Genomic DNA, 15,815 nt, shown 5'->3' with positions numbered 1-15,815 from the left:
AAAGTTTGAAGACCACAAACTAGTGTAAGAACAGAAAGGAAAATCAAGCAAAATTTTAAGCAAGAAAATTCCGAATCGATGGCAAACACCTCAATGATTCACTCCCAGGGCTTGTGAGGTCACATTATTAAATCGTACTCCAGAGATTTGCAAAAGAAGCATCTATTTAATGAGGTTCCCTAAGTGCTACTGTATTAAATGACTTTGGACTCAGCAGGAACTATTTCATAATAAGGCTACCAGAAATGTCATTTCCTGTGAAATTAAAAAAAGACTCCATGTACAAGAATGGTAAGGTCTGAGCATCTTATTATCTGTCAAAAGTGTTTAATTTTTCATTAGTTCACAGCATTCTTTCCCATTAGAAACCAAACTCTGCAAACAGATCTCCTTTTCTTAGGGTGAAACTGGTGTCTCTGCTCTCAATAAGCTGTTAATATGGGAAGAAGGGGAAAAGATTACTTGAAAAATACGCTATGTTCTTGTTCGTATTAAACAAAGCAAGAACTTTCTTAAATCATTTATTGATGACTATGATCAGTGCATTGCAAGGTAAGAAAAAAGTTATATTAAGACTAAGACATGATTTTGGTGGTAGAGTGTGGGCTTAGCATGCAGGAGATCCTGGGTTCACTCCTCAGTACCCCATTAAAATAAATAAACAAATAAACCTAACTCCCCTCCCAATAAATAAATAAATACGTAATACATTAAACAAATTTTTTAAAAGAAGTAATAATTTTTTTTAAATGACATGATTTTGCATTCAAAGCAAACAAGAAATGAAAGGCTTCATAGAGAATGGAATACTTAACATGAACTCAGATGAGGGCAGGCCTTGGTGGGAAGGGAAATGAGGAAGACCAAGGGCAAGTGCAGGAAGAGGGACCTCAGAGAGCAGCTCCAAGGCAGTGGGGCCTGAGAGATGCTCAGTAAAAGGGAGCAACTGAGTCCTGCTGGGAAGTGAGACACTTGCAGGGAAGCAGGGGTGAGGAAGAAGAGGCACCACGGGAAGCAGGGGTGAGGAAGAAGAGGCACCACGGGCAGTAGCGTCCAGCTTGGCCTAGATGTACTCCGTCTCGTGCAGGGGAGTGGCAGCAGTGGGTGTGAGGTCCACTGAGGTTCACCTACTGCAGTGTGGCTCTGGGAAGATGCGGGGAAACCAGTTCAGGGCTTATGATTGTAGGTCCGAAGAAGAGTAAAAAGAGCCTGAAATTAGCATGGAGCTGAGGGCTGACAGCTTTCCTTAATAAACGACAAGATATTAATATTATAAGTTTAGTTATCTCATTTGATTTTCTCCTATATATATGTGTTTTTTTTTTCAGGAAAATATTGCTGATTTCAAAATTTTTACATGAAGAAACCAGCTGAGAAAGCTAGGAGAGTTCTCTAAGGTCAAATGACTGCAAGAGGCAGACTAGCAGCCTAAACTAGGCTAGTTACGTCTCAGCCTGCCACTCCTTTCACAATCCCACCCTTGCCTTGTAATGTGGAGAAGACACGGCAGAGATAGAACTTTGATACTGGATAAAACAACAGTAATGCCCACCACCGCCACCACGTAGGGAGCACTTACCATGCAGTGAGCTCCATGCTGAGCTCCTTGAACATATTAGCTAACAGTCAAATGAGCACATACAGCGAATGAGGAAAAGTGACAAACTGAAAATAAAGCCAAGTTATCAAACTCTGGTGAATAAGAGAATGTTGGTGTCGTGTAATAAATTCACTCACAGAACCACAAGCTAGTCTCTGCAAGGCGTGAAAGGTCAGGTGGAAAAAAAGTTTGGGAGCTAAAGATAGGCATGCAACACGTTGACTTTGTACTGACAACAAATGTTCACACAGAATTGTGCAGACAGCACTCAGCAGTTTGCAACTGGAGTTTAGGGGTAGAGAAAGAGACTAGATATAATGACCCTATAAGCATCCGTCTGACATGGATGGTTAAAGGCTTGGGGAACTATGACATCATTAAGGGTTTGAAGAGAAAGAATTTGGTGAAGGACAAACCTTGTATTCTGCCCACAATCCAGTATTAGCAAAAGGGGCTAGTGAACCAGTCAAAGCAGGAGCCAGGGTTCAGAAAGGTAGCTGTGTGCTTAATTATGGGAGAAAAGAGATGTTTAGGGAAAAAAAAAAAAAGGAATGAAGGGGAAGAGGCAGGACTTTCAGCTGTTGCTGAGTGGGGACACTGGCAAAATCTGTCTTATAAGAAGCAACTATAAAGCTGGATACAACTGATTTTAAAAAAAAAAACCAACAATAACCATTTCAGCACTGTAGAAATTGACCAAAGGCACATAACAATCTGAGAGTCTTTATGTTTTAGAAACTGCTGAACTTTGGGTGAGAACAGTGAGCCTCTGTGGCATTCCGGCCCGGAGCTGCACCTGCTGCTCCCCCAGCCCAGTCACCGTGAAGGTTGTGCCAGGTGGGACAAGCTGTGAGGACCGGAGCGTCTCTGCTGAAGCTGAAAACGGCTCATCTGACTTGGAGAGCTGAACAGCTCACGTGCCCAGCAGCCCTGGCCATGGAAGTGATGATCTCTGAGATAAGCGGGGGGAGGACCGATGACTTTATTAACAGCCTGAAGCTGTGGTCGCGGTCGGACACTGATCTTCTTGGCCGAGGCCGTGTGAATAATCAGCAGAGACAGAAGAGAGCCCGAGCCAGCACGGTCTCTGACCACAGCGAGGTTATGGAGATGAAGACAGGAGATATAAACGGGCCCCGTGGACTTGAAAATAGCCTGATCTTTAAATAAACATGCTCCCCTCCACGGACAGAACCACCAGCAGAGGAGAGACACAGAGTCTAGGTGGTCAAGCACCTATGTTCAGTTACTGTTTGATCTTTAACCTACTCAGATATAGGGGCCAGGATCACATATAAACAAGAATATTCAACAAAAAACTGAGTAGAGACATAAGTGGCTGCACATCAGAGGAGAGAGTTCACAGATTTAATCTAAGCAAGTTAATAAACAAACAAAAGCACTCATAGCTACTCAGTGGGGAAAATCCAAATCCAGAGTTGTTACAACAGGTTATCCTAAAATGTACAATACTCAGCAAAGAAATGAGACATTCAAATAAATAGCAATGTGTTAACCTATATAGTAAACATAGCTAATATAAATATGTTCAAAGAAATAAAGATAATCATATTCGAAGAATATGAAAAGTATAACAAAGTATATAAAGATAGCAATTTCTACGGAGGAAACAGATTATTTTAAAGAAACAATGATTGAAAAATTCTCAAACTGATTAAGAACAAAAACAAACAAAAACCCCTAAACATCCAAGAAGCTCAACCAAACGGTTGAAAGCCAAAAAAAAGACAAAACTTTGAAAGCAGCAAGAGAAGATTCATTACATACAGGGGACTATCAATACAACTCCTGGCTAACTTCTCATCTGACTCAATGGAGGACAGAAAGCAGTAAAACAGCTGAAAGAAAAAGAACTATTAGCGAAGAATTCTGTATCTAGCAACATTATCATTCAATAGTGAAGAAAAAATAAAGATACTGCCAGATAAACAGAGGCCAAGAAAATTCATCCTATCCAACCTGACTCACGAGAAACACATCTCTTTCATGCTGAAAGGAATTTACTACAGAAAAGGTAAATACATGGGTTAGTAAATGCACTTGTAGACGTATTTTTTAACACCCTCCCTTCACTTCTTTAAAAGAAATTGTACAGGACAACGATCACATCGCTGTATTAATGGGTTTAACACACATTTAAAGTAACACCTGGTATTAATGGACTGGAGCATGAAGGAGGCAACAGATCTAATGGAGCAAAATGTCTGCATTTGATCAGAATTAAGGTTAGTATTAATCTAAAGCAGACTGTGATAAATTAAGATGCATATCACAATCCCTCAAGAAATCAATAGGAAAATGACTCAAAAAATAGTTTTTTAAAAATTTATTTTGTCTAACTGTTTTATTTTTATTTTACTTTTTTGGGGTTTTTTGGGGGGGGGATGGAGAGGGAGAGGGGATAATTATGTTTTATTGATTTATTTAATGGAGGTACTGGGGATTGAACCCAGGACCTCATAAATGCTAAGCATGCGCTCTATCACTGAGCTATATCCTCCCTTCCCCAAAAAATAGTTTTAAAATTAGAGAAATTAAAATGGTCAATAACAAAATTTATGTAATACAAAAAAAAAACCCAGTCAAGGAGCAACAGAATCCTCACCCAAATAATCTTATGTAATCTAAACAATCTCTTTCCAATATTTAAACTTAGCAAAGAATAGGTTCATAACAATTTTACTAGCGAATCAAATAGAAATTACTATGATATTATTAAAGTGTTTCATCCAGGCCTGATGAAACTAAAAATAATCAGGACACATATAAAGTGACCAACATGCTCCCCCCTCAAATGAAATAAAATAAAACAAATATAGTTGACCCTTGAACAACACATGATTGAACTGTGGAGGACCATTTATACACAGATTTTTTTTTAAAATAAAATATATACTACAGTACATCGTCCCCAGTTGGTTAAATTCACGGATGCAAAACCATGGATATGGAAGGCTGACTGTAAAACTACACTGGGATTTCCAAATGTGTGTGTGGAGGGGGTTTCAGTGCCTCTAACCCCCATGTTGTTCAAGGGCCAACTGTAATTACGTTTCCAAAATGTTAGGATTTACAGCATTCACTCCTCATATTCATTCCAACATCTCAGGCTCTGAAAGCAAGCAAGAGAGGCCCACAGTTGAATGGGAACTCACTTTGTAAATTTATGCGGGTCCTGAGAAAGCCAGACTGTCCTGGCCTCCTTTGAACGGAGAATTTACTGTGCAGTATATGGCATGTGTTCAATAAATATGTTAACTTTGCAGAGATGATTTATGCATAATTCAGAGCAGAATGGAATTTGGCTAGGTGTCTCAGATCTCTTAATCTAAAAATTTTAGGTCTAGAAAACCTTATGATTTGTACAGAAAAAGTAATTTATAGCCTTGAACAAAAGAGTCCTATTACCTGAATGTCTTCAACTACTGATTTGAACTGGGGAATACGCTCCGTCATGTTTTTAACCAGTTCCATTGCATGATCAAACCCCTTCACATATTCTCCGTACATCTTAAGGAATGGCGCCAATTTCTGGAGAATGTCACCAATTCTAGGGGTAGTTTCCCTGCATTAAACACAGAAACAAGTCATTCAGATTTCTTACAGAATGAGTGAATTAACAGGACTCCAAACGAAGTAATCACTTTCTATACATACCCTATGCTTCATCAAATCCAATTTGCTTATAAGATTGGTAGAGAATGAAAAAGCACTTTTTACAAGGGAGTTTAAAAATGACACAGTAAAGAGAAATAGATGCTACGGAATTCTTGAAGCCCCAGATTATCCCTAACATCTTGTCTCTAATCAAAAGATAGTTGGAAAGCAAAGATGAAATGTACTAAAACTTCTATCAGTAGTCTGAACATAAAAATTTCGCACAACTTTTTTTTTTTTTTTTTTTGCTCTGTGTAGCATTATTAACACAGAATCTCGTGTGAGTAACAGAGAGTCTAGTAGGGCTGCCTTAGGTACGTCATTTGCTTTTGACTCCTCTTACCATTCTTGCATTCTTTTCTCCAGCTCCGGCAGGAGGAATTTACTGTGGAAGGCATTTATTGACGAAATATTAGAAAAGATTTTATTCACCATCTCTGCTGGAAATGAGCCTCGATTTGCTTCTTCCAATAGTTTGCAATAAAATACCTGAATAAGAGAATAAAGCTAACATTACTTCAAATTTATTGGGTAACCATCTAGCACTGTGCCAGGCACGCTGTGGGTTCTTAGCAGCTTTATGTTGAGTAAATTGAAAAGCTCATTCTTCAAGAAATCATTTTTGAAGTGGAGGAATGAGTATATATATGCTTTGATTGGGAAGAACCAGGAATTACAATTGGGACACTTGGACTCTTAGCGTAAGCAATGCCTCTGTCTGCGGAATGTTAACCTTTTCTGTTCCAGAGGGTTTCCAGCTGAGGTTAATAGGATTTACCCTTCCTGTCCATAGACTGAGTTAAGAGATATGGAAAACTATACATATATATATACACACACACACACAACAATAACTGTGATGCTTTTCTGTCCTCTTTAGGTTTTGAATGACTTCTACGGCACTTAGTATTACATGTTGCCTTTTATGGTAATTTGTTGGCAGAAGCCTCATTTTCCCTATTAAACCCTCCTTGGGGAGGAAGAACCTTGTGATTAGTTTTCACAGTAGAAAAGGTGCTTAAGAACTATCTGGTCAATGTATGAACAAAAGAAGATTTCAGTTCTCAGATGTTTTCTTGCTTTTTGGTAAATAATAACGCATGCTAACCTAAAACACAGACATGAGAATAAAAACGTCTTGTACATCACAGGTGTCTTTTTTTTTTTTTTTTTTTTCTGCTGTCTTAGCTCCACTCCAGTAGGGCGGCTATCATCCCTCCACTGCTATTCTGTTCAATGTAAGCAGAAGGAGGTCTGTTCTTTCACAAAGTCCAGATGGTTGTTTATTTTCTGAATTCACCTCCACTGCATCTTCTTGGGAGGCAAAAAGAATAAAAAATTACATCCTTAGAGACTCCAATAGGATAGTTTACTAATTCAGGCTCTGAATTCTCAAACAGCAGCAGCAGTAACTGACAAGATGATACGGCTTAAAAAAAAAAAACGCAGTTGGTAAGAGGGGAAAATGTTACCTCCACCACAGGAATGCCTAGAAGTTTCAGCTGTGTAATCATGAGAAGAAAAATGGTTCCCAAGGCACGGAGCAACATGAATTGATGGATTCAGGGTGAAATTCTTTGGAAAGTGAGTATCTGAGTCAAGAACTCATTATCTCAGGGAAACACAAGCCTTGATCTGGCCCCGTAAGGCTCACCTAACAGGGATGTAAGTTTGTTCCAGGAACTGACGATAGGGAGGCACGCCCAGGATGGCCTGCCCTCATGAAGTTCCAGTTTTCTGATTGCAACAGTGCGACGAGTCTTCTGACAACTAACCCCCGAACATGGCAACTTTCTCTTCTAGTAAGAGGAGTCTGTGTTAGATTTATAGATTGTCTTCTACTCACTGAAACAGGATTAAGAGGCTACCACGTTCAACAGTTAACGATGCATTTTAAAACCTTCTTCGCAAATGTATGTTTGAGATGGTGTCAGGGCTCCACCTTGATGAAAGTACAAAGTGTGATAAAGCAGATTCACAGATTCGACAAATATTTACACCAGGCACTGGATCTAATGTTTCAGACAAGGCTGAACAAAGTGAACTCTCAAAATCCCTTCTGGCCCTATGACTGCAGCAATTCAGAACACTCACAAGGGCTGAGCAGCAAGCGAGACAAGAATCAGTGATGCATTCATGTCGGCATCAGAATCACCAACGTCCCGTTTAGATCATGATAGTAACACAGCCCTCAGGATCACAGTAAGTGTTCAAGAAACAGACTACTTAGTGTTCAGGGTTGAAAGACACAGATAAAGGCATTTTGTGACTCATACAGAGAGGCCTTCAGTCTGGTCTTTCTGAATTATAAAACTTTAATACCTAATGAACCTTTGCACCTAATGAATTTACTGACGGAGCTGAAAATGTCAGAGATTACCTTGGGGGAGCAGCTTTACTGGCCAAAAGTGGCCAGGTTATTTTTGTAAGTTACTAAAACATTTTAAATTAAAATGATGCATAATGCCAAGAAATAAAACAATTTTGAATGGGAAAATATTACCTGATCTAAGAGGTCAAGTCGGCTGACGTAAGCTCTTTCTGTAAGCAAAAGTTCATTGGCTATTTTGTGAAGTTTTTGCTCATCAGTCTCCTAAAAACAGAACAGGTATTTGCATATTAGGAAATAAAGCTTGGACAGCATTTCTCAAGTAATAAGCCTTATCAAATGGTTTCATCAAAACAATTTCCTTAAGCTTCTCAGGTACCCAGTTCCTTTTAGTTATCAAGGAACACCCAACTGGAAAAGAACAAAATTACAAATGAGCAATCGGCCAAATTCAATCTGCAGCAACTTCTTCAGGTTATAACATCTTTGATCTCTGTAGCAATTAACACTATCATCCACCTTCCTTGAAACATTTTGTACTTTTTTTTACTTCTAGATACTAATACTTTCCCCATTTTTCCTTTACCTCTCTCAGGCTAGTCTTTAGACATGATTCCATCACTCTGTCAAAGATCTTATTTAATTATTAGCTCTATGCCCAGAACTTTCTGCCTTAAAAAAAAATTTTTATCATGAAAGATTTCAATCATATATAAAAGTAGGGAAAGCAGTCAAACGAACCCCTACGTGTCCACCCACAACATGTAACATCAGCTCATTGTTAACCTTGTTTTCATCTATGCCCTCACCCACCTCCCTCTACTCATATTATTTTAAATTAAATCCACACTTTGTTATTTCCTCAGTTTATATATACTTAACCCTTAAATGTAATTGTATAACCTTGTTAGTGCCACGAGGCTAGGAACATTTTCTCCTTGTCAACGGCTGGATCTCTTGTGTCTACCACGGTGCTCCAATAAAACATTGGCTCTCAATAAAATATCGCTGACTGACTACCTGAGCAGTAGTCTCACATGCTTCACTATTGCTGGGCGTTTATTATCACTTTGACATGCTGTCAACCTAAGATCAAATTCATCTTTTCTGTAAAATCTCTGCCTTACCACCACCCCCGAACCTTACCATCCTGGCAATGGTTCGTTCCATCCCTTTCCAGTTAGCTGACTTGAATTACTTTAGCTTAGCTCCCTACCGCAAAATCCAGTCAGCCACCCACTCCTGCTCGTGACATGACATCTTCAGCATCCTTCCTTCAAGTTCTCATCATCACTACCCTGTCTTGCTCAGACCTTATCTCAAGCCCAGGTCAATCAACAGCTGCCCAATAATTTGATTCCATTATTTTTTGGCTCTAACTTACCTGGAATACCACTATATGAGGAATCTTTCTAAAACTCTGCTCTGCCCAGCTCATCCTAGTTCCCACAGGAAAAAAAAAAAAAGGTCTTCAATAGTCCTCCTCTCACTGACAAGATGAAATCCAGACACTGTGTACCATTCAGGGTTGTTCAAACCTCATCTCTATGTATTTCCTCAAATGTCTCACGGCATCTTTACATGAACCCTTCCCTTAAAACACACTGGGTACCCACCTTTATCTAAACATATCCCTGACCATCCCCAGCCCTTCCTTCTTCCTTTTCTCTCTGCCAGGCACATGCTCTTGCTGGAACCTCTCTGTAAGACTTACTTTCCTTTTGATGGCCTGCTAAATTTCCATTCCTTGTCAATGTTTAATTTCTGTAAATGCAACATGTTAAACTATGTATACAACGCTAGTAAGCTGTATAAATGCTTCCTTGTGTAAAATACATATGACCACTACTTTATGCTTTATATGCAATGTCTGTTCTAATGTGGAAAGGCACCCTGTGGCTTCTTACAGTATCACTGAAATGAGGTATTTATGTGAGAAGTCTTTAGGTAAAGTAACATAACCCTGTTTAAATAATTTGTGGGCTCAGAAATACTGAAAGAAGAACTACGTAGTAACCAAATTCCACAATTAGTCAAGGTTTTGGTTTAACTTATTAAACTTAAAGTACTTGTATTGGTGCTTGCCTGCCTGGCATCATTTACTCCCATCTCTCAATGGTACCCACACTTGGTTAGCATGTCTACCCTACTATGTAGCCTTTCCTTTGCAGAAACTGACCTTATCCATAGGTCAAAAGGGGGGTCCTGAATGGTGTAGCAATTAAGAGCACACAGCAGTTGGTTCGGGAGCCCATGAGAAATGAGAGCTGAAGGAGCATGCACTGGCAGCTCTGGAAAAGGAGGCCCCCTACTCTTAAGGAAGAACCATGGAAAAAGTGATCTCTCTTTGTGATTCCATTTAATTAGGGTCCATGCAGGTTTGAATGCTATGAGCAGCCATCTCATAAGTACAGAGATAAAGCCAATAAACTTCCTTATTGTTTAAGTGAGGTTAAATAATATTGGTATTATCTGTAGCATCCTGACTAACATAGGAAACTTAAATACTAAGAAACATATGCAGTATATTCCATGAAATTGAGAACCTTTCAAGTAATTTTTAGACAATTACTATTTATGGAGAAGTACTTAAAATCTAAAAATGTGACTTTCAAAGCTATAATAAAGTATAAGTAGATACGTAAGAAATCTGCCAACATTTCAAAAAAAGTGATCTGCTGTTCCACGTGCTCAGAAGAAATACTGACCTGCACTAACTACAAGTCACGTGTTTTGGTTTTTTAATATGGAGACGTAACTTACAAATAGTAAGATTCACCTTTCTGGTGAATACTTCTAGGAGTTTGGACAAATGCTTATAATCACGTCACCACCACCACCATCAGGACTCACAACATTTCCATCGAAACTTTTCTTAAGTCTCTGCAGCCACGCCCACTCCTCTCCCACCGCCAGCTCCTAGTAATCGCTGATCTGGCCTGTTCCCGAATGTCACATGAATGTAATCACATAGTACGTGCCTTTTGAGTCTTGCTTGTTTCACTTATCAAAATGCATCTGAGATACATCCTTGTTGTTATCAGTATCAGCAGTTTGCTCCTTTCAAGTCCTTCATTTTATTCTAAAAGTGGTGATATACATCTTGGGTTTTTTTTTTTTTTTTTGGTGCTGGGAGGTAATTAGGTTTACCTGTTTTTTTAAATGGAGGTACTGGGGATTGAACCCAGGACCCTGTGCATGCTAGGCAGGCACTCTACCACTGGGCTATACCCTCCCCCTACATCTTGTTAACCCACTATATTCTTTTGTCTGTCCTAATTCTAGTTCTTACAAATATCTTTAAAGGAAAAAACAACCGAGCAGAATTTGTGCTGTGATAAAATAATACATCTTTTATCAGTCAGAGAATTCATTAACCAGCAGGTCATACTGCCCATTGCTGTGCAATGAAGTCCCCCCTGAGATCTTCCACATCCTACCGGATCTTGAATAGGAAGCTTATAAAAAACAGTCTTTTGCTGACTGCAAATCATACTTTGGCTGAACACGGCAAATTGTGGGTATCCTGGTCATAATTTGCAAAATACAAAGGGACGCCAGCAGTTATTAGTAAAAGTTATGTTCCTTCGACGCAGATGGTCTTCTGATATTTGGTCCCTGAACTTGCCAAAGCCAACACAAAGCTAAGCGAAACTAGACTTGCTGATAGGTGGTTTAATCCCTCACATAAAAGGTTTGTGACAAGTTACCAGGGACTTTGTGGTGGAAGTGAGGAAATCGCGGACTCATGGGGCCTTTCTTCAGGTTAATCACAGCAATAATAGTATCTCCGTAATTAGAACAGCTAACACTCACTCACTCATGGCTCGCTGTGTGCCAGGCTGCTGTAAGTATTCCACACAGACTGGTCCTTACAACAACTCTATGAAATAGAGCCAGTATGGTTCCTATTTAACTGCAGCGCACATACAAAGAAAACAAAGTTCCAAGACTCAAAGAGGCCTGGGAACCTGCCCAAGTCCACACAGTTAGAAAGCCACTGAATTAGAGTCTAAGCGTGTAGGAGAGGATGCGACTTTAGGCAACTTTTCAGCAAATAGTTGGCTGTCACTCTAACCCCTCTGCAACAAAAAAAGTCGACTGTACTGCCCTAATTCCCAGGCCGTGGGGGCACCAGGAGTGCTGTCTGGCCCAGCAGACCCCAGATGCCCACCCAAGCCCTTTGAGGACCAGGCATGGGCTCTAAGGTGCCTTCAGAAGAGGTGTGTGTGTTGGGGAGGTATAGCCCAAAGTGCTAGAGCACATGCTTAGCATGCATGAGTTCCTGGGTTCAATCCCCAGTACCTCCTTCAAAAACAAACAAATAAATAAACCTAATTACTTCCCTTCCCCCCAAGAAAAGTTTTAAAAAAAGAAAGAAAGAAAAAAAGAAGACATAGAGGGTAGGTGTCTGGACTAGGGAGGATTCCTCAGTGATGACCCGGCAGATGGCCACTAGCCAAAGAATGTGAATGATAGTCCTCACCGTCCTCGAAAACAAACTCCAACTCAAGTCACAGCCCTCCTCCCCCGGAGCACGCACCACTTCTAACAGACCACGTAAAATTGTTCAAAACAACCCCCACCCCAAACTAGACTGTATTGCGTGCCCACAAGGGACCAGACTAACAAAATGCTAACTATCCACTCAAAAATGAAACGTGCATTTTAACTTACACGTTGATTATTTTTCCAACACAAATTCTACTTAAAACAGACTTTTCAGTAATTTTAGTAATAATTATCAGGTATAAAAAATTCAGTCATATTTGAAGTAATAATATGATGGTTTCCAACTTTAAAAAAAAATTGTTTCTGAAACTTATCTATGAGCACATTTAGGGAGAAACATGTGATCTGTCTTCATGTACGAGGCTCTACTATATCAGACTTACGCTTAAATGATGGACAAAGTCGTTTTAGAACTGCTGGTACGTTGGGGCTGCAGACTGATTTTTTTTTTTTAAAGCAGTTTACTAAGAAATCACTTATTCTTGTGATTCTTTGGAAAACAATAATGGTTACATAATACTAGTTTGATGAGTAATCCCATTTGCTTCTTTTGGAACCTAATACACAGACTTGACTTTTCAAAATAATTATAAATATGCTATTAAAAAAGTATCTTATTTTGCTATTCTTCTATAAAGTAAAGGGATTGGTTTTTTTTTTTACTTGCAAATACATACTATATTGAAAGCTGTTCTCAGAGTATTTTTGTTTTGCCTCAAAAATATATTAGAGATGAAAATGAATATATGTATATGTATGAAGCACTGTGCTGTTGACATATTATAAACTGACTATACTTCAATTATATATATATATATATACACACAAACACAAAAACAAACAAAAAAAATGAGAGTATATCTAACCTACCAGAACTGAAAAAGTAAGATACACTCCTCTTACAGTAACAGACTCTACAATTTACTTTCCTCTGTCTTTCAGCTTAATGCATTTCTAGGCTATTACTGCGTACCTTCACATCTCCAGTAACCGTTTTGTAGAGACCTGCTCCATACTCACTAGGGTTAGGGTCAGCCTCGTTATTAGCCAGTGTACCCACCGGCTCACACTGTGCTGCAGTTATCAGTTCTGCCTCCCTCCTTGCAGATGGTCACCATGCCCCTGCAGCTCTTTTCAGCCCCTTTGGCATGACTCTTCCATATGGCAAGAGCGGGGACAAAGACCAGCTCAGGGTTCACTACCTGGATACGCAGGTCACTCTTTGGAATCTTAGTACTATACGCCCTGCCACATGTCTCAACACCACCAAGCAGGAGAGTACATATTTTGAAAAGAGTTTCATAAATGCCAATGAGCAATTAGTTTCCTGAAAGATGCTTTCAGGGCAAAGTCTTAAACTATTTAAAAAATGAATCAGATATTGATATATGCTTTATAATCACATGTTCTCATGTGGGTTCATTTTAAGCAGGAAGGTTATTTCTTTCTAAAAACACTGACTCCACCTGCACCCCAATGTTCATAGCAGCACTATTTACAGTAGCCAAGACATGGAAACAGCCTAAATGTCCATCAACAGATGACTGGATAAAGAAGATGTGGTATATTTATACAACAGAATACTATTCAGCCATAAAAAACAACAACATAACGCCATTTGCAGCAACATGGATGTCCCTGGAGAATGTTACTCTAAGTGAAGTAAGCCAGAAAGAGAAAGAAAAATATCACATGAGATCGCTCATATGTGGAATCTAAAAAAAAAAAAAGAACATAAACACAAAACAAACAGAATCATAGACACAGAATACAAACTTGTGGTTGCCAAGGGTTGGGGGTGGGAAGGGACAGAGTGGGAGCTCTAAATCTGTAGATACTGACAGGCATATATGCAGAACAGATAAACAAGATTATACTGTACAGCACAGGGAAACATATACAAGATCTCGTGGTTGCTCACAGCGAAAAAAATGTGACAATGAATATATGTATGTTCATGTATAACTGAAAAATTGTGCTCTACACTGGAAATTGACATAACATTGTAAAATGACTCTAAGTCAATAAAAAAAGTTAAAAAAATAAAAAAATAAAAACACTGACTCAAAACTAATAAAGGTTCTTACAGCCTTTTCCATATGTATATTTATAACATGGTCCGTATGTTATATTTAAAACAATGTGTATAAAAATTATCAGGATTTTATAGGACCAGAAGGCATATTTCTTGGTCCTAGGGCATTTCAGTCCAAATCTGTCCTTCATAGTCTTCCATGGAGAAGGAAGATGTGGCTTTGTATTGGCATACATATCTGCATTCCCTGAAGTCCATTCTCTCATAACGAGATGAGTCAACTTAGAAATAAGTACTTAATTTTGGACCATAATTCATGAGATGTATCAAAATATTGATATGTCATTTTTAATGTAATTCCAGACATCAGTCTTCAATGTGGCTCCAGGTGATAACTTAAAATTAGATCACAATGATATTTAAATGTCACATAATTGGTCCTGAAATCTTTGACTTGTGTTGGACACCTTACTTTCAGCATTCTTTCTCACTATACTGAGCAGAGTAATCAAGGGACGTTACAAGTGAGAGACAGGGACAACTTTCCCTGTTTATTGAGTACTTACTGTATGTTGGCACAGTTCTACGTGCTTCACCTAAATCACCTAATGAAATCCTCTCAATAATCCCGTGAAGCAGGCAGCATTATCCCCTACTTATATAGATGAGGAAGCTGTGTCTCAGTGAGGCTGGGTAATCTGCCCAAAGCCACACAGCTGGTCAGCGTCTGAGCCAGGACTCAGTCCAGGTCTGTGGAAACAAAGTTCTTATTCTGCTACAGCCTTTTAACTAAGAGAACCCCCTCTGGATACGGGAACAAGAAAATGAGAAGGTATGGGAACAAAACACAGATTTTATGTCCAGTTAAGATCATGTAATAACACCGTAAGTAAGGTCGTGCGGTTTCCAGGGGAGATTTGTAATCAACAAGAAATTTACTACCGGGTTCACATTCCAAGAAAAAGAGAACACCAGGGAGATGGCGGCCAAGATGGCGGGGTGGAGAGATCCTGAACCCATCTCCTCTCACAAGTGCACCAAAATCACAATGATCTGCAGAACTACCACCGATAAAAAAATACTGGAACCCACCAGGCAGGATCTTCTACAGGTAGGGACATAAAGAAGGAAACACATCGAGATCAGGAGGGGTGGACTTGCGATAACAATCAAATCCCATACCCCTCGGCGGGGCAACCCACAAATGGGAGAAAAACTATACTGCAGGGTGTCGCCCACGGGAGTGAGAGTTCTGAGCCCCGCGCCTGGCGTCCCAGCCCGGGGGTCTAGCACCAGAAATACAAGATCCCAGGGCAGTTGCCTTTGAAAGCCAGAGGCGCTAAATTGCAGGGGCCCCAAGGACTGGAGGGAAAAAGAGGCTTCATTCTTAAATGGCGCACACAAACTCTCACTCGCGCTGGGACACCGGGAAAAAGAAGTAATTGAACAGGAGCGTGATCGGGCCTACCTGCTGGTCTTGGACAGTCTCCTGGAGAGGCTGGGGGCCCCGGCACTGGTGGTGGACGTAGTGGGGGACATTCAGCTGCGAGAACACTGCTGCTGTGGCTGCTGACATCCTGGACAATTAGCTCCCAGACCTGGCCCCACCCAACAGCCTGCAGAGGACAGGGCGGGACACCTCAGGCAAAATAGCTAACCGG

The 15,815-nt window shown here is 39.9% G+C and overlaps 1 protein-coding gene across 5 annotated transcripts in view; it reads right to left on the bottom strand.

The window, feature by feature from the left end:
• FGD4 (FYVE, RhoGEF and PH domain containing 4) overlaps nucleotides 1-15,815 on the bottom strand; it is a 169,141-nt gene that overhangs the window by 25,354 nt on the left and 127,972 nt on the right. For all 5 annotated transcript variants that reach the window (XM_045516049.2, XM_010954105.3, XM_045516055.2 and 2 more), the window contains 3 exons: nucleotides 7,782-7,871; nucleotides 5,622-5,767; nucleotides 5,030-5,186 (listed from right to left, as the gene is read on the bottom strand). In XM_045516049.2, coding sequence (XP_045372005.2) covers nucleotides 5,030-5,186; nucleotides 5,622-5,767; nucleotides 7,782-7,871 — 393 coding nt within the window. The remainder of the gene's footprint in view (nucleotides 1-5,029; nucleotides 5,187-5,621; nucleotides 5,768-7,781; nucleotides 7,872-15,815) is intronic.

Source organism: Camelus bactrianus, chromosome 34 (genome assembly GCF_048773025.1).
Source record: "Camelus bactrianus isolate YW-2024 breed Bactrian camel chromosome 34, ASM4877302v1, whole genome shotgun sequence".
Classification (NCBI taxonomy): Eukaryota; Metazoa; Chordata; class Mammalia; order Artiodactyla; family Camelidae; genus Camelus; species Camelus bactrianus.
The sequence above is the reverse complement of the archived record's forward strand: the minus strand, read 5'-3'. Positions and strand labels throughout refer to the sequence as shown.